General features: G+C 40.5%; 1 protein-coding gene across 1 annotated transcript in view; it reads right to left on the bottom strand.

The window, feature by feature from the left end:
• The window catches only part of CFAP43 (cilia and flagella associated protein 43), a 3,581,735-nt gene that overhangs the window by 1,109,945 nt on the left and 2,449,232 nt on the right, over positions 1-22,558 (bottom strand). Inside the window, exons 25-26 of the mRNA XM_044055952.1 lie at positions 2,288-2,377; positions 2,041-2,121 (exon numbers count right to left, since the gene is read on the bottom strand). Coding sequence (XP_043911887.1) covers positions 2,041-2,121; positions 2,288-2,377 — 171 coding nt within the window. The remainder of the gene's footprint in view (positions 1-2,040; positions 2,122-2,287; positions 2,378-22,558) is intronic.

The raw sequence follows: 22,558 nt of genomic DNA, 5'->3' as shown, positions 1-22,558 counted from the left end.
GCCTTTTTTTTGACACCACACCACTCTCATACATAGCTCAACTCAAGTGTGACAAAATCCATAGCAATGTCACAAAGTATAGGTTAGGCGCACAAAAGTAAAACATAACCCATAAAATTGCTAGACCATATCAAACTCAAAAAACCCGTGTACAAGTCAATTCCCAGGTCACTCAGTCTTGGGTCCCTCCTGTGGGCATTTACTTCTCAGAAGATGTGAAAGAAAATAAGGAAGCAAAAGTTGCTACAAAGGATGTGACTGAAAACCAAAACCATAGTGGATCTACCCGCCACCCATACACATCTATCCAGACAGGTCTCACTGAACGGACGGACATCTGGTCAAGGATGCAAGCAAAAAAATATCATAAAAATGTATTAAAATCCCCTTTAAAAAAAACAAAGTACCCACAAACCTCACAGCAACCACTGAATACAGAAGATGTAATCATGATCAAGAGGACTCAAGTCGATAGTGACCTGACTTCCTCTCTGACCTGACAACCATGTTGCCAAAGTAGTCAGAAAGAACCATCTCTTGCCCATCTCATCTTGATTCAGATCCAAGGTCATTGAGCCTCTGTATTCCCTGTATTCTTCCCTCCTCCTCGAATGGCCCTTGATATTTGATAATGCTCCATTTTTCTCATACAACTGGAAAGGCCCAAGAACTTAGAAGACAAGTACCATCCTCACCTCAAAACAGATCATAGTCCAGCTAGATTAAAGAAACTCAGCTCTTAAAGAAACTCTGTTCATCTTCAATGGCATACAGAGGTGATTTGTAAATTTGCATGACAAACCAGGGCCATGGAATTGATGGACATGATGGACGTACAAAAAAAATCCACCCACCACCACACCAACCAAGCTAGCTATTTCAACCTCTCTCACAAAATAGAATAGGGCACAGGGGGGAGGATAGATTCACAACAGGTTACCCATACTCTGGAACAAGTCCCTCCCAGAGTGAGACAGAGCAATTGTGGCACACTGTTCAAGAAAATCTCGATGCATGGATGGGGATGGCAAGTTTTAGCTGTGGACCTCTAGTGTCACTACTAGACAGAGGTATAGTTTACTAAATAATGGGGTTCCACATGTGTCACTACGGGCAGATAGCCTAGTACACTACTATGAAACTATATCTAGGGAGATGATTAAGCTATCCCTAAGATAGGAATTCAGAATATCTGGGAAGGGAGACTTGAACAATGATGTGGCTCTATCTAAATAGGGAGAGTGAGACAACAGGAAGGTAAAAGGACCTCAGACCAGACTCATCAAAGTTATGAGAAGTGAGAAAACAAAAAGGGATGAGAGTCTCAGTCTAATCAAAGATGTGTCAGTGGGACCAGCCAGCTTCTTTTACACATTTAATGATGCAGCAAAAAAAAAAAAAAAAAAAAAATATATATATATATATATATATATATATATATATATATATACACACACACACACACACACACACATACATATATATATTGCTAGAATGCATATATACATGTCTTTGTATATATACACGCGTGTGTGTGTATATATATATATATATATATATATATATATATATATATATATATATATAAATACACACACAAATATTAACACAAATTTCGCTCAAATATGTTTGAAAAATTTGAAGTGTACTTTTCAAGTCAAATTTCTCAAGATACTACTTAAATTACAAGAATTGCTGCATCTTTGCTTTATGAATTTAAACACGACTTCAAAGTGACCTAGTATGACTAACTAAACAGTGAAATCTGTGTCAATATTTGTTATCAGTGAAAAAAATATTTTTCTTTTAAAAGAACTACATGCCTGCTGACTCAAACTACTAGCTGGCTTTTTTAAAAGTTTCAATAAGTGATTAATCTTTTTCTGAACTTCAAAAAATTACTGCAAGTTACAAATAATGTCTATGATAACTGATCATCTGCAATGGACCTTACTTTTAAAATGGTTCATTGCTATGTTTTTCTGCTACAGTACTCTAAATCAGCTACATATACCCCATAAGTTATTTATGGCTGCTTACCATTTTTAAAGCATCTGCTTTCTTGACCTCCAAGACACCACCCATCATGTCACCAAGAGCTCTCTCTCTTATGTTATCATTCTGAAAAGAATTAAAAAAAATGACACATATATTAAAATATATATTCAATCTAATAGATTTTCACTATAAAGATATTGACAATGAACATAGGTTCTTCTCAGAAGGTAACCCTGTCTAGTTCAAGGCACATGAAAATGTAATAGTGTAGCATGAGTCTCACATTTACCTTTGTTGTCTGGCGCAGTTTTTCTTCTGCCTTTGCATGTTCCTCTGCTTTTGCAGTTTGCTCTGGAGAGATGAATTTTTCAACTTTAATCTGAAAAAATATCACATACCAAAAACAGATATTGTTATACATGTTCTAAAAAAGGGAACTATTCAATTCAAAGTAAAACTAAAAAGGAAACAAAAAAAAAAACAGATTATTGTGTTTATCAAGGACAGACGTCACTGACAAAGCACCACCAGACATCACACACTGTTAATCTGTAGTAGTCTGTAAGGCAACACACCTGGACATTTCTGGTGAAATGTCTCACATCTATCAGAAGCATGTTTCTGCATCTCACATTGCTAACAAGCCCTATATTTAAACAAAAACAGGAAATTACAAAACAAAGTCTATACAAAATAAAAAACGTACATATGGAAAACTCAACTAGCTGCTTCATGTACTCACAATATCAAAAATGTGTGGACAAACCAAACTAAAAAGAAAACTTAGAGCTAGCTGAAGAAATAAAATTCAGCAGTTAAGCTTGTCTACTTTGGTGTTTAATCTTTCAGATGAGCAGACCTCATTAAGGGACTGAAAAAAAGGAGGAAGAAAACTGAAGGAACAGTTGCAGTATATTCTAACATGACATGAGATATTCCAGAAACTACATTAATGGGGAAAGATTATGATTTAAACCAATATTTCTTTCCCCTAACCCTAAGATTCAGAGGAATTACCCATCCATATGTGAACCATTTTTTACAAATCCTCAAAGCCTTCTTAGAAAAAGTTAAGAACTTTTCAAAAATTAAATGACAACACAACCGTCTAAATTCAAAGGATCCAAGGGATTCTTTTTTTTCCAAAATGTTTTTATTCATTTTATAACACAACTTAACAGTATAGTAACAACAAAAAAACAAATAAACTATATACAATGTCCATAACAATTAAAAAAGCAATATACATAAGAGAACATTTACATTTCTCTAACAGATTAAGACAATTTTGTCCAAGCAATTAAATGATGGGTTGTGTTGTTAGTCCTTGCTTTTATTGTAGCAATTTCATTCTTACAAATGTATTTCACAAGATGAATAAACTCAATTTTAAAGACAGGAGTAGATTGGGATTTCCAAGGATCAAAGGGATTCTTCAATGACAGTAACACCTACTGCTGACCATCATCAACACTCCCCTTTCAAAAGTCTCAGCTAACCCCTTCTCAGCTTGGCAGTGAAACTTTCTTTTTCTCCTCCCCTTCGGGAAAACAATGAAATCAGATTCTTGGGTTTTGGACACAATAAACCATGGTTACAGACTTCAGTGGAATTATCCTCCAATACCCTCAAGGATTTTTCAAATCCTCTCGGACTAATATCTTAATTTCCAGTTCTTTCAGATCTGCTTCATCAGAGGTAATATAACCTGCCCCTCCCTCTCAAACAGGGAAAGGACTTTACTGCAGATTATTTCTAGTCCCCAAAAAAGAAGCAATGTTAAAATGAATTCTACACTTATCCAGTCTAAACACTTTTCTAAAAGATGCCTACCTGCAAATCCCTATTCATATAATACCCAGACAACATTTTTAAGATTTTGTGCATTTGGATATCACTTTCTATTTACTTTTTTACCTTTTTCTTTACCTATGGTCCCAAATGTTTTTACAAAACTACTTAGCTCCCATCATAGCTTCCTGCAGGGTCCAAGGTATCCATATCTAGCCATGCTTCAATAATTGCTTAAGTCCACTTCAGTACAAAAACACTTCAGGACTTACAATTCAAAACCACTCTTTTTCTTCAACTAGGATTTACTATGTCTACCCTAAAATCCAGTAAGTATCTGGTATTTCTAAGATGTTTCCAGGACACCCCCAGCATGATGGCATTCCTTCCTCCAGGAAAAGTTCATTTTTTGACAATTTACTTCCTATCCCTAACAAATGTTTTCAAATAACCTCAGCAAGGTAGATTTTGAAAGGCATGTAGTTCTTGGCATCCACAATCCAAATTATCCCACATGCCACATTTCACATGAAGATTTAGTGGTACCTCAAATCTATTTGGGCTCAACACTGTCATCCTCTATATTTTCCAATCTCTCGCTTGCACTTTGTGGAGAATTAAAATTTTTTATCAAGAAGGTGACAATCAATCCAATGGTATCATTAGATGCTTCATATTTTTTACAGGATAACCTGCTCAAAAAACATCAAAGTACAGTGATTCTGGTCCAGTCAAGATAAGAACAAGCACAAAAACATCAAAGAGATGAAAGTTCTGATATTCACCCTTCAAACTATTCATCTTCTCTGGAGCCAGAATGACTTCAAATTCTTACACTTAAAACCACTTTCACAAAAAAAACACAGCTTTATTAGCACTATTTTCTGTTCAGTAAGAACTGCCAATTTTTAATGCAATGCCAGAAACAGAAACAACTCAAGTTTTGTACTATACTACCAACTGTTGTGTAAGTTTTTATAAGTTTTGATACATACTGTTAAGTTTTATATGTCTGTGTATTCTACTTTTGTAATTTTTGTTAACTTTTGCGTATTCCACTTTTTAAAAAATTTTGTCAAGTGTCTATATTTTGACTGTATTAATTGTGGAGCTTATCTCTCCAGGCCTCCAATGAAAATGGGTTCCTGACCCAGTGGACTTTCCCAGTCAACAAATGTCAATACATAAATAAACAAAAAATAAAATGTGGTACAGCAACAACTGGTGGGGAGCGGCTGTATAATAACATCAACAGCTTAAAATAGCGAACAGCCACATCATCAGGAAAGAATTTGGGTGTCCGTCCGTAAACAAAATAAACATACCCAAACATAGTGGGGGGCTCTGCTCCCCACACCCTCCCCTAACTAAATATACCAACTCTGAGATTGCTCTACATTGGGGAAAGGGCAAATCCCCGAGAACGGCCACACAAATTCTTTCCCAAGGAAAGAATTTGACGATGTGGCCATTCACTATTGTAAGCGTTCAATGCTTAGGTATCGATGACTAAGCATTCGACAACCTAAGCTGTCGACAATTCAATAGAAACCCGGTGAGGAAACAAAATTCTATCCCCTTTGCAGACCTGCTATGATAGTCTGGGACCTTGCAGTTCAACACAACCTCCTTCTCCAAGTTGTACACACTCCCCTGAAAACAAAACTTAGTGGCAGACTACTTGAACAGATCCAAGGCAAACCCTCACAAATGGATGCTGAAATGATAGGTCTTTCTTCACATTATCTATAAGTAGGGAACTCTCCAACTACATCTTTTGCCTCCTTTTTAGACAAATAGCTCAGAAAGTTTTATACTAGGATCCCCTGCAAAGAATCCTAAGGAATGGGCACCTTCTCTTTGGCATGGAAAAGGAAATTCCTGTATGCAATCCCTCAATTTGGACACATTCCAAAGTTCCTTCTGAAGATTTGGTAAGGCAATCCAAAGATGTTGCTAGTGACCTCCTTTTGGCCCAGACAGCATTGATTCTCCTTTCTTCTTCATCTAGCCAAAGTAAGTCAACACAAGTTACCCTAGAGGATGGACTTGCTCACACAAGAAAACAGCTTCCTTGTTTGTCTGAACCTAAAGACTTTGAACCTCTGGGTTTGGATGATAGGTTTTTGATTCCTTTCAGGCACTTTAGTCCGAGGATGTGCTACAGGTAATGCAGAAGGCAAGAAAACAAAAAAAATCAAAAAATCTTCAATTTCTAAATGGAAAAGAGTTTCTATAAAGCAAAGTGATACCGGACAAGATCCATACCAAGTGTGGGGGGGGGGTTCTCATTATGCTCAAATATCTGTGTCAGCTGCTCAACTCAGGCCCAGCATACTTGCCTCTTAAGGTGCATTTGTCAGCCATGCTAGCTTGTCCGCCTATTGATCTCCCACTTTCTTCATGATATGAGCTCAGACAGTTACTTAAAGGAATTCTTCACATCAGGGCTCAAAGGAAATCTATTTTCCTCCTCCTTGGGACATGAACTATGTTCTTAAAAAGTTGACCCTAACCCCTTTTGAACTTGCGTCTTCTGCTTCCTTAAAATGCTTGACTTGGGAGACAGTTTTATTAGTGTCCGTAGCTTCTGCCAAAAGGGAGATGCAGGCTCTCATGTATTTTCATCCCTTTTTTACTATTTCATAAAGATTGGGTTAGTCTTGGAAAGTACAGTTGTGTACACTTACCATAAATGTAGATGTTTGAGTGTATTCACTGTTGCAGTCATCACACTTGGGTTATCCTGCCAGGGGTAGTCATCCGTCGGCCTGAATACCAGAGGCTTAGAATTTCTGCGTCAGTTGCTGTCGCTTCTGTACTGACGTCAGGTCATCAGTGGTATAAAAACAGGCAGCTGACACCATTACATCAGTTTTTCTTGTCCCAAATGTCGGGAGCCCCCAAATAGGGAGCTAAGTTATGGTGGAAAAACACCACCAGTAAAAAGTAAATACCAACAGCCCTGTAAGGAGTGAGGAAGAGAAAGAGAGAGAGAGAGAGAGACAGAGAAGGGGGCTGGTGGGTGGGAAACCAGGACTGCAACAGTGAATACACTCGAACATCTACATTTATGGTAAGTATACACAACTGCACTATGTTCATGTTTCACTATTGCAGTCATCACACACGGGTTGATTCCCAAAGCTGAAAAATGGGTGGAGGCAGTCAAGAAGAATTGGGGCTGGTTAGTATGCCCTGCAGGACTGTGGTTGCAAAGCCCACCCTGGATTTGGAAAAGATAGGCAGGTGGTAATGCTTGGTGATGGTATGAACAGAACTCCAAGTTGCAGCTTCCAGAATGTCTCTGGTAGGGACTCCTCTGAGAAAGGCTGTAGAGGTTGAAGTTGCCTTGGTGGAATGTGTTCTGACCCCCTGAGAGGGTGGTTTTCCATGGTGTTTGTAGCAGAAATGGATACAATGTGCTATCCATTTGGAGATGGTTTGCTTATATATGGCCTTGCCCTCTGCCCTTGATGCAAAGCTGACTAGTAACTGGTCAGAAATCCTAATGGGCTTAGTCCTATCAAGGTAGAATCTGAGCTGTCTGTGCACATCTAAAGAGTGCAGGACCCTTTCCCCCTTATTTTGAGGATTAGGGAAAAAGGTGGATAAATGGATAGATTGGTTGAGAGCCTGTCAGCATGAAAAATAATGAAGGGTTCCACAGCCATAAGTGCTTGTAGCTCCAACACTCTTCTGGCTGAAGTGATGGCCAGAAGCAATGCTGTTTTCCAAGAGAGGAACTTTAACTCTGCTGAAGCTGCAGGTTCAAAGGGGGGTGGTAGTGTGAGCTTTTCCAAAACAGTTAACATCCCAAGCAGGGGTAGGGGCTCTTCTTGGTAGCCTTAAGTTGTTAGCCCCTCTCAGGAACTGCTTTATGAGAGGGTGCAAGAAGAGAGGTGGCTCAGTGCTGTAATGAGCAGAGATGACAGAGGCACGGATCTTAATGGAAGAGAAGGATAGGCTCCTGTGGAGTAGGTCTGCTAGGTAATCCAATCAGGATGAGAGGTAATGAGGGCTGTGCTGGGTCTGCTCCTTTAGTCTGGATCCAGGAACAAAACCATTTCCATTTGTCAGCATTGGATTTTCTAGTACTGGGTCGTCTGGCTTCACGTATGAGATCCAGTACCTGCTTGCTTAGGCTGGCCACTGGAGGAGAAGTCAAGGAATAAGCCAGGCTGCAAGGTTCAGGGTCTACAATTCGTGGATGCAAGAACTGTCCCTCCTGCTGAGTCAGAAGAGTTGGAATCTGGGGGAGGTGCCACGGAGGCAATGGTGGCAGACTGCACAGTAGTGGGTACCAGTGTTGGTGTGGCCAGTCTGGGGCAATCAGGATTGCCCTTGGTCTTTCTTCCCTTATCCAGAGTAATACTCTTGTAAGAAGCGGTAGAGGGGGAAAAGCATAGATTGAGAGGTTTGCCTACTGGAAGGATAGGGCATCCACTTTCCAGGCCTTGATGTGAGGTTCCCCGGTGCAGAATTTTCTTAGCTGGTGGTTGTAGGGGAGGCAAATAGGTCCACCTTTGGGGTATCCCATTCCTGGGTCACAAGGCTGAAGGTGTTGTGGTTTAATTGCCACTCATGTGGGTCTAGGAGATATCTGCTTAAGTTGTCTGCCTGGCAGGAATTGAGCTTGCAGGTGAATATGCATGGCTGAGGCCGTCTTCCAGAGGGTCATGGCTACCCTGCAGAGTGGGTAAGAGTGGGTTCCCCCCCTGCTTGTTGATGTACTACATCACTATGGTGTTGTCAGTTTTGATTAGTAGGGGCCCCGGCAGAGTACGGATCTGAAAGTTGTCAGGGTATGCTGAACAGCTAGCATCTCCTTTTGGTTGATGTGCAGATGAATTTGATTTGGGCTCCAGTGGCCCTGAATGCACCTGCCGTACAGATGTGCACCCCAGACATAGTCTGATGCATCTGTGGTTAGGGTCTGGATGGCATGGGGTTGTGTAAAGGGAAGCCCCTTGTTGTGGTTGCATGCTGCTGCCCACCAAAGGAACTCTTTCCTTACAAGGTATCATAGGTATGATAGTTTCCAGGTCCTGCGAATGTTGGCACCAAAGACTTTTTAAGTACCATTGAAGTTTCCTCATATGCAGTCTGGCATATGGAATTAGTAGAATGCAGGAGGCCATGAACCCTAGAGCTTGCAGGATTTTCCTTGCGGATAACTGGGTTCTGGTGGCCATTTGAGAGAAGTAGCCTGTCAGATAGGTTTGTTTTTCTGGAGTAAGGAATGCCATCTGGGATGCTGTGTCCAAGCTTGCTCCCAGGAATAACATTTTTTGACTGGGGACAAGTTTAAATTTTGTTTCATTGATAGTGTACCCCAGGGAGGTTAGAAGGTCCTTTACAAATGTCAGGTGCTGCAAAAGCTTTTCCTGGCTGTCTACCTGAATCAGGTAATCATCCAAGTAGGGGTAAATTTGAATATTTCTCTGTCTGCAATAGGCAATGGCTTGAGCCAGGCATTTTGTGAAAACTCTGGGAGCAGTGGATAAGCCAAAGGGAAGTGCAGAAAACTGATAATGCATAGGTCCTGCCCTGAAACGTAGATATTTCCTGCAGGAGTCCCTGACTGGGATGTGCAGATAGGGCTCTTTTAGATCTAGAGTGGCTAACCAGGCATCTTTGGACAGCATAGGGAAAAGTTGCTGTAGGGTGAGCATTTTGAATTTTGGTACCACCAGGAAGGTGTTTAGAATGGATAGATCTAAGATTGGGCGCCAAGTGCCCTCTTTTCTGGGTACCAAGAAAAGTCTGGAATAAAAACCTTGGCCTATCTGCTCTGCAGGAACAGGCTGAATTGCCCTTATGGAGAGCAGGGACTGAACTTGGCTTTGTGCCTCTGCCCACTTGTTTGGAGAAAGGTCTGGGAACCCTTTTGGAGTTGGCAAAGTGTGGAAATAAAATTTGTACCCCTAGGATACTATGTTGAGGACCCATTGATTGTTGGTGATAGATGTCCAGTTTTTTACATGGTGGCCAAGTTTTCCTCCTAGGGGCATGAGCAATTGGGCAGAGGTGAGGAGAGGAGTTGAGAAGTCATTGTGAATTCTTTCTGTATGGGGCTGGATTAGCACTCCCTGTTTTAGAAGTGGAGGTACTCCATTGTTTAGATATCTGCATACCCTGAGACTGTAATCTGGGGGGTCTGTTTCCCCTAGGTCTAGTTTGAGGTGGCCTTGAGGGGGCTGGAAAGGACCAATGTTTTTAGGGGCAATGCCTACTGAATCTTGGAGGCTGCACTTGCAAAAAATCTTTGATTGTCTGCATAGACTTCGCTTTTTCTTCCATCTTTTTTAAAACCTCTTCTGCTTTGGTGCCAAACAGATTGTCCTTGTTCAGAGGTGCATCCAATAATTTTGATTTGACATGGTCTGGCAAGGTTTGCTCCTTAAGCCAGGCATGCCTTCTAAGTACAAAACCTGTGACTGCTGCCCTGCAGAATGCTTCTAGGGCGCCAAATCCACACTGCAGGGTATGCTTGCTGACTTGGCTTGCAAAGTGCATAAGCTCCTGTAATTCTTTATTTTCTGCACAGTCAAGGAAGGTGGATAATTTTTGTTTAATAAGTTCCATAGTATGTTGCTGGTATTTCAGCATGTGGAACTGACAATTTAATGCTCTAATGGCAAGAGTTGCAGAGGTGTATATTTTTTTACCCCATCTGTCTAAAGCTCAGGAATCCCTGTCTGAGGGGGTGGGATTATTAGCTATAGTTGCTGTTATTCCTTTAGGTCCTTGGGAGATGACTTCTAGGTCAGCAATAGGATTTTTGAAAATAAATTTGTGCGAGTCAGGGACTCGGTAGTACCTGTAAGGTTTCCTGGGAGCAGGGGGTAAAGTATCAGGAGTTGCACTGGACTCTACAAAGACATCATCCACAACATCCAGAACAGGAGGGAAAGCTAAGGGTCTATGTTGCGGTAAGTCTAAAAATTCTGAGTCTCTTTTTGGACTGAAGATAATCCTGGCATTCCCAATGGAAATGCTCTCTCAAAGTATGTAGGGTTTCACCAAAAGAAAAATCCTCTGGAGGGGAGGCAGAAGGAATGGATTCCTCTGCACCTGAATCCTCATACGCAGATAAGGGCATGTCTTCATAATCAGAAACCTCAGAGTTGTCGGACTCTTGGTCAGATAAAGCTGCTGGGGACAAGTCTCTTTTTCTTTTAGCAGGGGAAGGCTGGCTTCCCCTAATCAGCATGATCAGGTCTTCTGCCATTTTAAGGATCTGTGATTGTGACAAGGAAGCAGGCGCTTGAGTTTGGGTCGTCATTTTTTTAGGCAAAGCTTGTACTCTTGGCCTTAGAAACTCTGTAGTTTTAGAAAGAACTGAAGATGCGAAAGAAGTAGTCGGTTTGTGTCGAATATCAGTAGTGTGAAGTACTTCCTCAGTAGCCGGTGCCTGCACAGCAGCTCTGGACCCATCCAAGGTAGAGACATCTGCAGGTTCGGTAGTCAAAGAAGATTCTCGCTGCATACCGGACTCCGAACGGGTCTCAGTAGCGGCCTGTGAATCCATCAAAGTGGGCATCAGGGGCTGCAAAAGCACCTCACTGCGAACTGGCGACTAGCTTAACGGCAGCGTCGTCGGCAGTTTTGGACCTGTGCAGTCTGTCTCTGTCTTTATCCTTACGTTTTTTTGGAAGATCGGTAGTCGGATGGCTTACTGAAGCCATTTCGGAATACGGAGATCGAGAACGAAAGTATTTAGCTACAATAAGGGCCCAGCAATGAATAGTTTGGGTGGTGAACAAAGCACAAAACCAGCAGTGAGGTACATCGTGGTCTGGGCCTAAACAGGTGACGCAGTAAGAATGGAAATCTCGGTGTGGTATTTGTTTTCCACAGGTGAGACAACTGTTAACATTTCCTGACATCGGTTATAGCAAGAGAAAAGGATCCCCAATGGGGTACTTAGCTTTAGAAGACTTTAAGAGGATTCAAATTCGGAAACGAAAACTTAGGTAGAGGCCGACCGGCACTCGTGCGAAATGCTTCTGCTTCGGGCTCCTCAGCAAGAAAGACTGATGTAATGGCATCGGCTGCCTGTTTTTATACCACTGACGACCTGACATCAGTACTGAAGCGACAGCAACCGACACAGAAATACTAAGCCTCTGGTATTCAGGCCGACTGAGGGCTACCCCTGGCTGGATAACCCAAGTGTGATGACTGCAACAGTGAAACATGAAGAAAATCTAACTCTTCCTTTATGCCAAAAGTTGTTACTAAGCTCTCTCTCAATCAGTCCATCCATCTTCCTTCCATCTTTCCCATTTCACAAAATAAAGTAGAATTCTTCTTTTGTTGAATGCCTACAGAAGGATTGGATTCTATAGCTATCAGAAAATCTGATCAACTTGTTTTCTTTTATCAAACAAAAAAGTTAGGACTTCCAGTCTCAAGACAGACTATTTCAACACAGCTCTCTTTTTCCATTATCTTCTGTTACTGCTTCCACAGTAAATCACTCCAGGAATAGGTTAAACTCCATTTTATAGAGCTATGGTTTCTTCTGGAGCTTTTTATCAAGGACCATGACTTTCCATTCTAGAGGCAACTACCTCACCTTCTTTTCATACTTTCACAAAATTAAATGCCTTTTCCAGCATAAGAACAGGTTTTGCCAGAACCATTCTTCAAGGTTTATTGAACTACTGCTCTGTTCCTTCAATCTCCAACTTTTCCTTCTAAAATCTTTGGGAATCATTCCAAAAGTCAGGAATACTGCAATAGTAATCTAATGAGGAACACAGTACAGCTGTGTAAGACCTTACCATAGCAGTAGGTGTATGGATAGATCACAGTTGCAGAATATGCACGCACTTTCATTCCCCTTGTTTTATTTTCTACTTGTTTTCTCCTTTTCAGAGGTGGACCCGCCAGACCTCCACCCTCATTTTCTTCCAGTTTATGATTGAGCCAATCCTCCTCGAGTATTATCCTCAGTCATTTTCCCCAGGGTAGGAAAGCTCTGAAGATTTTCACGTACATAAGTCCCTTAAGTGCCAGTGTATATTCATGTGTTAGGGTCATAGGTTTTGTAGACTGGTCAGATATATGGTATCCTTGGCAGGATGTGTCACACAAGTCAGGAGTACTGCAACTGTGATTTATTCAAACATCTACTGTTATGGCAGGGTCTGCGCTTTACAGTTAAAGCCATGCAGATAACACATCACATGTACAAATGTATGTGTCAGAGCATGTAGCAGCAAAACAGTTTTAACTTTTGGTCCCTATCATAATTCTAAGATTTGTAAGTGCTAGTTTCAAAATTACAAATGCAGTGAACATAGCTGTTCTCATTTAAAGTTATTTTCTGCAGGGGAGGATGGCAAGCCCCTCCTCTCCCCCACCTGACATACATATACCAACTATGAGTTTGCCATACCATGAAGATGACAAGTGAAATACCCCCGTGGAGGCAGCGATGCGGGCACCCATGGAGGAGCCACAGTGTTACAGATCTTTTGTCTCAAAAAGTGCAGCTCTTTTGCTAGGGAGGCCCCTTTAGCGCTAGGTGCGTGTGGTGACATCCAGTTGGGGCAGGACTAGGCTGCCAGGGGGAAGCCCACCTTACTGGAACATGTGACCGAAGCCCTGAGGAGGAAACAGTAGAAAAAACAGTGGAAACAAAGTTGTAACTTCCAGATGCCAAGATAGCCTTGTGGGTTAGTGGTTCCTCTCAGTGGGCCAGTGGTCACAGTCGCCGGTGCTACAGAAATCTCAGCAAAAATCTCAGTAAAACCTCCACCCCTGGTGTTTGGGTGGGCAGGCCAATGGTACAGGTAAAATCAGGCTAAATCAACATGTAGATGAAAACAATGCAGACGCAACAAAGAAGACGTACATCGAATCTCTCAAGTAGTCCTTTAGTTTATTAGAGCCACCAAAGCGCAGTACCAGGCATGAGGGGTGGAGGTTTTGCTGAGGTTTCTGTAGCACCGTTGGCTGTGACCACTGGCCCGCTGAGAGGAACCACTAACCCACAAGGCTATCTTGGCATCTGGAGGTTACAACTTTGTTTCCACTGTTTTTTCTACCATTTCCTCCTCAGGGCTTCGGTCACACATTCCAGTAAGAAGGGCTTCCCCCTGGCAGCCTAGGCCTGACCCAACTGGACGTCACCACACGCTCCTAGTGCTAAAGGGGCCTACCTAGCAAAAGAGCTGCACTTTTTGAGACAAAAGATCTGTAACAAATAGGCTCCTCCATCAGTGCCCGCATTGCTGCCTTCACAGGGGTATTTCACTTGGCATTTTTCCCTCCCTGCCAGGAGGCCTTTACCCCTCCACCTATTGACTACCTCATCCAGCTATGCCATGAAGATGAAGGAAAACTGTGTGCTACACAGTAATTTCTGACTTAGTGTAAATGAGTCTAAACTTTACTTCATTCAATCTCGCTGTTCTGGAACTAACAATAGAGACACTTGAAATATCAAATGGTTATTGTTAACCTCACTATTCTAAGCTATGTCTGGTTCACATACCTAATAGCTCAAAGAAACAGTTTAGGAATAAAGGTTTTCTGAAGAAGTTTATCCCAAATAAAGAAAGTACAGTTGTGTAATATACTCCCATAACAGCAAATGACAGGTGTACCTCTGTCTTCATGATATGGTTAGGTCTAAGACACTCACTGTCTGTGAAGTAGCTTCAAATTAAAACCTGCCTTATCAATGAATGAAAGTGTGGCATGGAACCCAGGACTAGCAACTTCACAATGCCTAAAGATGACCTTATTGAATGCTGTGAGCCAGAATCAGAAGCTATGTACTTAATGCCTCAGAATTTTAATTCCACAACAGGACATTCATAACCTGCTCAAAAAGGGATTCAAATCTAGAAGTAAGAGCAGGCCATTTTCTTCTACCTCTCCAGCTACTAGTGGTATATACAGGCGACCACAGTGGTACAGCGGTTAGTGTTGCCGCCTCACAGCAAGAGGTTCTCCGGTTCGATCCTCGGCTGGGGTGCCTTCTGTGAGGAGTCTGCATGTCCTCCCTGTGGTTGCGTGGGTTTCCTCCGGGCACTCCGGTTTCCTCCCACATCCCAAAGACATGCAGTAGGTGGATTGGACACACTAAATTGGCCCTAGGTGTGTGTGCCTTCTGTGGAAGGTTGGGCGCCGGGGCTGGCAACTCAACACTGTAAAACTCCACTGCCAATCATGAGCGAACAGTGATCCGCTGTGGCGACCGCCAACCGGGAAAAGCCGAAAGAAGAAGATGCTCTCTTTGGAGAAAACACATTGTTGCCATGGTTTCAAGTGGATAATCCTGGATCCCAGGTAATCCAAGTCCAAAGTACCAATGGTATTTTCTGCATAGATTTTTTTTCACTATAGTTATACAAGCTAACAAAATGTACTATTACTCTATAACTGCTTTTTTCTTTCACCTGTACAGTCCAAGGGTTATTTTATTATTTTTTTTAAACAAAAAAGAGAGTTAGGTACATAGGTATATAAGTAGACAGAAAAAAGGCAGATATCCCGAGAGCTAGATAGACGATGTGATTTTTTTAAGTTTAGGTGCATTGGTAGGTAGAGATAGACAGACAGAAATGCAAACAGAGCTAGATAGACAGATACATACCTACATACATAGACACACAGGCAGCTAGATAGCCAGACATATGGGTAAGCTGATCTATCCTTAATTTCAAAAGTAAGAAGGGCTGCCACCTTCTTACTTCTGCCAACACCTAAGAATTTTTTAAACACTGAGAGTGGGAGGGTTGATGGGGCACCAGCCCTCCTTTAAAAATTAATTAGCCAAAAAAGTAGAAGCTTTTGTATACTTTGCACATTAGTAGTGTACATTTCTATTTGATTTATTATAAGTAATTTTGAACAGACTAAAGCGGCACATTCTAAAATTCTATGATATTTCTTGCGATTAACATATTTTTTTTCGCTTAACTGACTGAGTATAACAGACAGGCAGTGATTTTCTAAGACGTCTGCACACATGCTTTTTAATTACAGGACATAAAAGGAATGCTGTATTGTCTCCTCTTTTTTTTTCAGCTGAATTTAATACAGTTGTATGACCTACTGAAATTACCTGCATGATGAAAGGTATTGTAAAACATCCACTTCTATAATCTCTTTGAAGCTATCAGAATAACACAATGATTGTCAAAAACACTGGCAGCGCAACATTCTGTCAGCTAGGCAGCATAACTACAGAGATCCAATGCTCTGTCACCAGGTGCAGTGGTGTTTAGTATTAGGCTTCACTGTTACTTATATATGGAGGATCTGGGTTGGGCAACAATTAAGATGCACAGTTATTGAAATAATCATCATACTGCATTTTACACTATTTGAATATTTTCCAGGCAACTTGCTAATTCTCCATATTGCTGTGATGTTCCAGAATAAACAGACTCAGTATAGCCAAGTATAATAATCCTAATCATGAACAATGCACTTCAACTACACCACAAGGTACAGAGTAGCAGAAAATTCTTCATCTATATATACAGCTATATCTATATTTGTATCTATATCTATATATATATATATATATATATATATATATATATATAAAATATATACACACACACAAATATGCACATATATATAATATATATACATATACACACACACACACATATACATATCCAGTTATATAAAATCTCTCTCTCTCTCTCTATATATATATATATATATATAATGTATGCATGTGTGTGTGTGTGTATGTGTGTGTCTATATATATATATATATATATATATATATATATATATATATATATATATATATATATATATATATATATATATCTATATATATATATATATATATATATATATATATATATATATGGGTTTGTCAGAAGATTGAAAGTTCAAAAGACTGAAAATCAAAATATCAAAAACTCAAAATATGAAAAACATTTTTAATGCAGGGGGCAAGCCCCCTGCACCCCCACATCCCCTAATTATATATACCACAACAGTGGAGAAGGAGCAAATTCCATTTTCATTATTTTGAGTTTTACATATTTCGATGTTCAGTCCTTTGAACTTTCAGTCTTCTGAAGCGGACCCATATATTAAATTACACAGTTCAAAATGCAGACATTCAAAATTCCAATGCAAAATACCAACAGTTTATAATATCAGCACATCAGGCCGGGTATTTACTTGACAGATACAAGATACAGGGTTTGATTCGCACATTTGAAGGTGAAATTGGCTAAGCTTAGAATGGCTCACAAGGCCATACTATACATCATACAAAATATCTCCTGAATTTTATTACCAGTACTCTCTAGATGAAGGTTTAATGACCTTTTGCTGAATCTGAAATAAATAAATAGAAGATAAGGTGCAGCAGAAGATCCAGATTAATCTCAAACAAAATGACAGCAGAAACTCTGGTAAGCACAGATATTAAAAGTCGTGTGCAAAGGTTTTTCCTCTGCCATTTCTTTTTGCTGTATGTATGTTCTCATATGTAAAGTGGGCTTTCTGATGCTAAAATACTTCGGCGAACTATATTTATTATGTTTAACAAAGTTGTTTGTATTTTGTCTAGCCCAAACAGCTATTTGCTTTATTTCCCGAAACTGTCATCTAGCCCTGCCTTCTGATGACATAATACTGTGTAGCATGCTTTCTGTACTCTGCAGCAAATTTCAGTATAAAGCAAAGCAGAATGCAGTATAATTAGTCACTCAGACAAAAGACAGATAGACAGATAAATAAAGGATTTCTCACTTTAAACTTTTAAATCTCTGAAATTTTCACCTCTGTCAGCCAAATTCCATAAAAAAACTCTAGGCATAGCTCTAAAACAATCAGAGACAAATCTCAACAGAATCAGGAACAAATCCAGAAATAATCAGGGACAATCAGAAAATGTTTTAAATTATTTGTACTACAAACCTGAAACATTGACAGAATAGGAGAATGTGAATTAATATACATTTTCGGAAGTTAAAGAAGTCTATAACTTAATTATTGTCATTATTTATTGTGTAATTCATTACCTTTTCTCTAAAAATCTCTAGTTTTAGAAGAAATTAAGAGGGCCAGATCTAAAATTTGAGTCAAAATCAGGGACAGTTGAATAGTACGACCTAAAGAACTATTCACAAACAGCTCCCATTGTCACAATTCCAAAAGCTAACATCCACTGCACTAAACATGCCTCTCTTCCACTGCTGCCTCACTTTGCAATCTCATGTCCCCTGTACTCCAAATTCAAAAGGGAAAAATTATTCTAATTAACTTAAAAAGTTAATAGAACAGCAGGTTTAGCATCAACATGCATTTGCTGAAGAATAAGTAGTAGGAAACTCTAAGTCTGTCATCACTGACTGATTATAATCCTCACTGATTAACAAGAAATTCAAAACTTTTACAAGAGACAAGGCAAACATATGAGGCAAAATTGGAGACTTTCTGCAAAATCATAGACAACTGAGAGATATGGACAGAAAACAAAAAAAGAAGTTATGTCTTACCATAACATTCCATCTGTGTTGTCAGTCTTCTCTTATCCTTAACTGTGGGTTTGGTTCCGTATCTTGGAACCGACTCAGCTGTTATTCCAGCTCGCACCCTCGAAAAACTCTTGAGCTTAGCTCTACCCATAATGCTCCTCACAAGATTACCTCAGATTGGGTTTGCATAAAATAATGACAGAAAGGAAATAACAGACCAGAAACCATATCTATATTCCTAAAAAGGAAAAGCCAATCTTTTGGGAAAGATCTGTTCCACCAAGAAACTGAAGGGTAGGGGGAAGGAGGGTGGCACTGTCAAAGATAAGTGAAGAGCGACAACACAGATGGAATGTTATGGTAAGAAATAACTTCTTTATCTAATGTTGTCAATCTTCACTTAATCCTTGACTGTGGGACAGAGTCCTCAGCTATCTAAATCTTGGGAGGTCTCATGGAAGAATATTCCCGAGCACCATTGAGCCAAATAATCCTAGTCCCCTAGAGACCAGAAACAGTTTGTAATGAGTAATAAAGGTATGTGGGGATGCCCAGGTAGCCACTGAACATATATCATCTATAGAAGCTCTGGAATGAAAAACTGCAGAAGCAGCTACTGCTCTTGCTGAATGTGCTTTAACAGGTCTTGGTAGTTGTACTTTCCTTTTGTGATAAATGAAAGTTATACAGTCCTTAAACCATTTAGCAAGAGTAACCTTAGAAACAGGTTTGAAAAGGAACCCGTATCTGTAGAGGTCAGAATGAGGCAATGAAAATTATTCTGTTTTTCAACCTTTTAGCTTTCTTTAGAAACTGGGATAGGAGAGGAATCGTGGGAAAAGCATATAACAGAGTAGGGGGCCAATCAAGAAGGAGAGCATCTTTCGGTGATTCCACTGGAGGGAGGATTAGATCAAAGTAGCTGCTGCACTTGTTGTTTAGTGGGGAAGCAGAGATCGCAGCAGGGTTGGCCCCACTGGTGGAACATCCTTTCCGCCACCAATGGATTTAGAGATCGCTCATGAGGCATTACGATGCTCCTGCTCACTTTGTCTGCAATTACGTTGGAGCTCAACGGAATATGTGCTGCAGTTAGGAAGCAGTCAGAGGAAATCAGCCATTGCCACACCCTGAGTGCTTCTCGACAAAGAGGGTCAGATCTGGTTCCCCCTTGCTTGTTGATGTACCAGACTACTGACATGTCTGTTTGAATCACAACTGTTCCCAAGGGGAGTGTTTCTTGGAATACTCGCAACTCTAAAGAGCAATACCCTCATCTCTAGAACACTGATGTGCAAACTGGCCTCCAGCTGGGACCAAGTGCCTTGGACCATCTTTCTCAGTTAATGCATCCCCCACCCTATCTGGGATGCATCCCAGGTCACTATGGCTTGGGGTTGAGGAGGGAGAAAGGGTCTGCCTGACAAAATTTTGTTGGAATGAAGCCATCAACTCAGGTCTCTCTTGCAAAAAGTGATGATCAATACCAGATGGGACATTGGTTGATTCAGTAAGGACCATTGGGACACCAAGAGCCATTGAAGACTCCTCATGTATGGCATAAGAACTTGTCAGAGATTTGGGATGCATGACTAGGCTTAAAAAGGCTCTTGTGGTCATTAGCCTAGTAAACACCTATGGACCTATGCAATATTGTCAAAGGAAAAAAACTTCAAAGACCAATTCACGTTAGGTTCAAGCAAGGCACCCTTTATTACTTGCAGCAAGGAGACAAAGCATGTAGGCACAAGGTTTGTCTGAATTACTGGTGATTAGTATGTTATTCTTATACAGTTCTCTTCCTGTCACATAGAAAATGTTACTATTCTATTGCTGACGTAGTTAGACACAGCTTTCTGTATGTTCTACAGAAAATGTTACTAGACTTATTCCTGACTATGTTAGATTATTTGATAGCTTGTAAAACATTTTGAGAAAAACAACCTGGCCTTGGGCTATTTTAGCCCATTTTAACTTTTCAATTCTTCAATTGTACTGTTCTAATACATGTGTTACATTTTGTCTGGTTTCAAGGTACATTTCTAGCTTTAGTACAAGTAATGCTGACTATGGTTTATACTTTCAAGCATCTATTGTTTTCTTTATCAATGCTTCTAGCAGCTGCATACTTTCTCATAGCATAAGCAGAAATGAATATCTCTTTGTTAAGTTTCATGACTTTAGCAGAAATGAAATGTATCTTGTTATTTTCATGACATTAGCAGAAATTAAATAATTCTTGTTAAGTTCCTAACAGCTGTACAGATTCATGCAGTGTGAACAGAACAAATGTATTAACCCTTTTAAACCTCGAATGCACTAAGCATACATATTAGTATTATATATTTTTCTAACATTTCCCCACTTTTAATACTTTTATTCTACTTTCAAGATAAGCATAAACAGTTTTTTTCTTCCCCTAACCTCTTCCTACTCAGGATTTGCAGTTAAGAGAGTCATTCAGTTTAAACTTATGAAAGCATTTTCAGTTTTTTAGCAATTCTTCAAGTTCAGCACCTTGGTATAAGGTTTCTGAAACTGAAATGTCTATAAAGTCTTTAATCAGTCTTTTTATGCAGGGGATGCAGCAGCACACACATACCACCAGTAGGATTATTCCTACACAGATGGCAATCAGAATGTTCATCAGGATACTGCCCCACCCCCCAAACAATTTCTGGAAAAAGTCCGTCAATGGATTTGTTCCTGGTTTGGCCATGGCTGACACCTGCTGAATTACCTCAAGATGGTTGTCTATCTCGTGTTTGTGGTCAGGAATATACGAACAGCACTCCTCCCGGATTAAAGGGCATGTACCTCCTCTCTCCGCTAGGGTGAAGTCAAGAGCCATGCGATTTTGAAGCACCACTGTTCTCATGGCAGTCAGTTCATCAGTCACCAGTTCTAGGGCAGAAAAGGTTGCATTGCTCATTATTTCGAGAAGCTTAGACAGTTTTCTCAGTTCCCAGATTGATTTTGTTGCTCCATATGCTGGCATTACACCTGCCCATGATATAACAGTATTACTTAAGTCCATGTGTGCCAGTCCATCGCCCACAGCATGATGGTTTTTCCAGCGTGCATTGATTTGCCCCACTGGATTGATAGGTTTCTTGATTTCTCGAACATTCTGAATTTTCCCTTGAGGTAAAACTGCTGTGTGCCGTATGGCTGGAATCAGGTAACCCAAAAAAACAACTGCCGGACCAATTCTCAGGTAACCATTTGTATGCTTTTCTACCGCATACAAAGTAACAATGTTCGACTTTAGTAGTAACTTTACTATGCCCTGGCTCTGCATGAAACATTTTATTTGCCAATTATAGACAGTTGCTTATAGAGATCAGCATTATGTTTTACTTCTTCAGATGTCCTATGCATCAGTTCAAAAAATGTATCATAGCTTGTGTTGCAATAGGATGTGGTGTTATCTGGTTTAGTGTAACATCTATAGGGAACAGTCACATTGCAATTGCTCCAACCCCCCTGAAGTGTATCATTCTTGTAAAAACACACAGTTCCCTTCTGTGGAACAGACAAGTGCAATGCTGCTTTATCTTGTGATGTGACATCTAATGTATCATGAATTAGGTTTTCCCAGGTCTTGTTGGCTCCTAGGGGAACTGAAGTTAACAGCAACCCCCCATATGCCGTTGGTAAGGCTGTGCAAATCCAGCAATTCGAAACATTGAAAGTTTCAGCATACACATGTTTGATTGCCTGGTAAGTGTTAAAGTTCGGGTGCCACTCTGCACGCTTGTTCAGTTCAATTTGTCTGGCTGAGAAAAGGAATGGCCACAACAAAAAAATTATTGTCACTAGTATAGTCAACAGGATGGTTATGCAATACTTTTGTGGAAACGGTTGTTCTGCATTTCTGTTTTCTCCGACTCTTCCGAGGTGTATTTGGATCTTACTGGATTCCGTCATCTTTTCTTTGGACATGTGCTCTTACTCTCTGCCCTAATAGGATCTTCAGCACCATTTTTTTTCACTGGGGTTGAGACGGATCAGTCCTATTGATCTGACCCCCCTTTGTAGCCAGACTTTGTGCTGAGGGCCCCGATGGAGAGGTAAGATTTTTGTCCAACTCAAAGTTCTTAACCAGCTTGCAGTGTGTCAGGTGTATCCACTAAGCTCGTTCTGCTATCTTAACTGCAGTGGGTGTCGAAAGAAGCACCTGGTAGGGACCTTCCCACCTTGGTGATGACCAATACTTCCTCTTGATGTTTTTGATCCACACCCAATCTCCTGGCGTCACTGCCACTTCTGATGTCTCGGTTTGTTTTCTA

The sequence above is a fragment of the Protopterus annectens genome, chromosome 14.part0 (genome assembly GCF_019279795.1).
Source record: "Protopterus annectens isolate FY-2018-M chromosome 14.part0, PAN1.0, whole genome shotgun sequence".
NCBI lineage: Eukaryota > Metazoa > Chordata > Ceratodontiformes > Protopteridae > Protopterus > Protopterus annectens.
The sequence above is the reverse complement of the archived record's forward strand: the minus strand, read 5'-3'. Positions and strand labels throughout refer to the sequence as shown.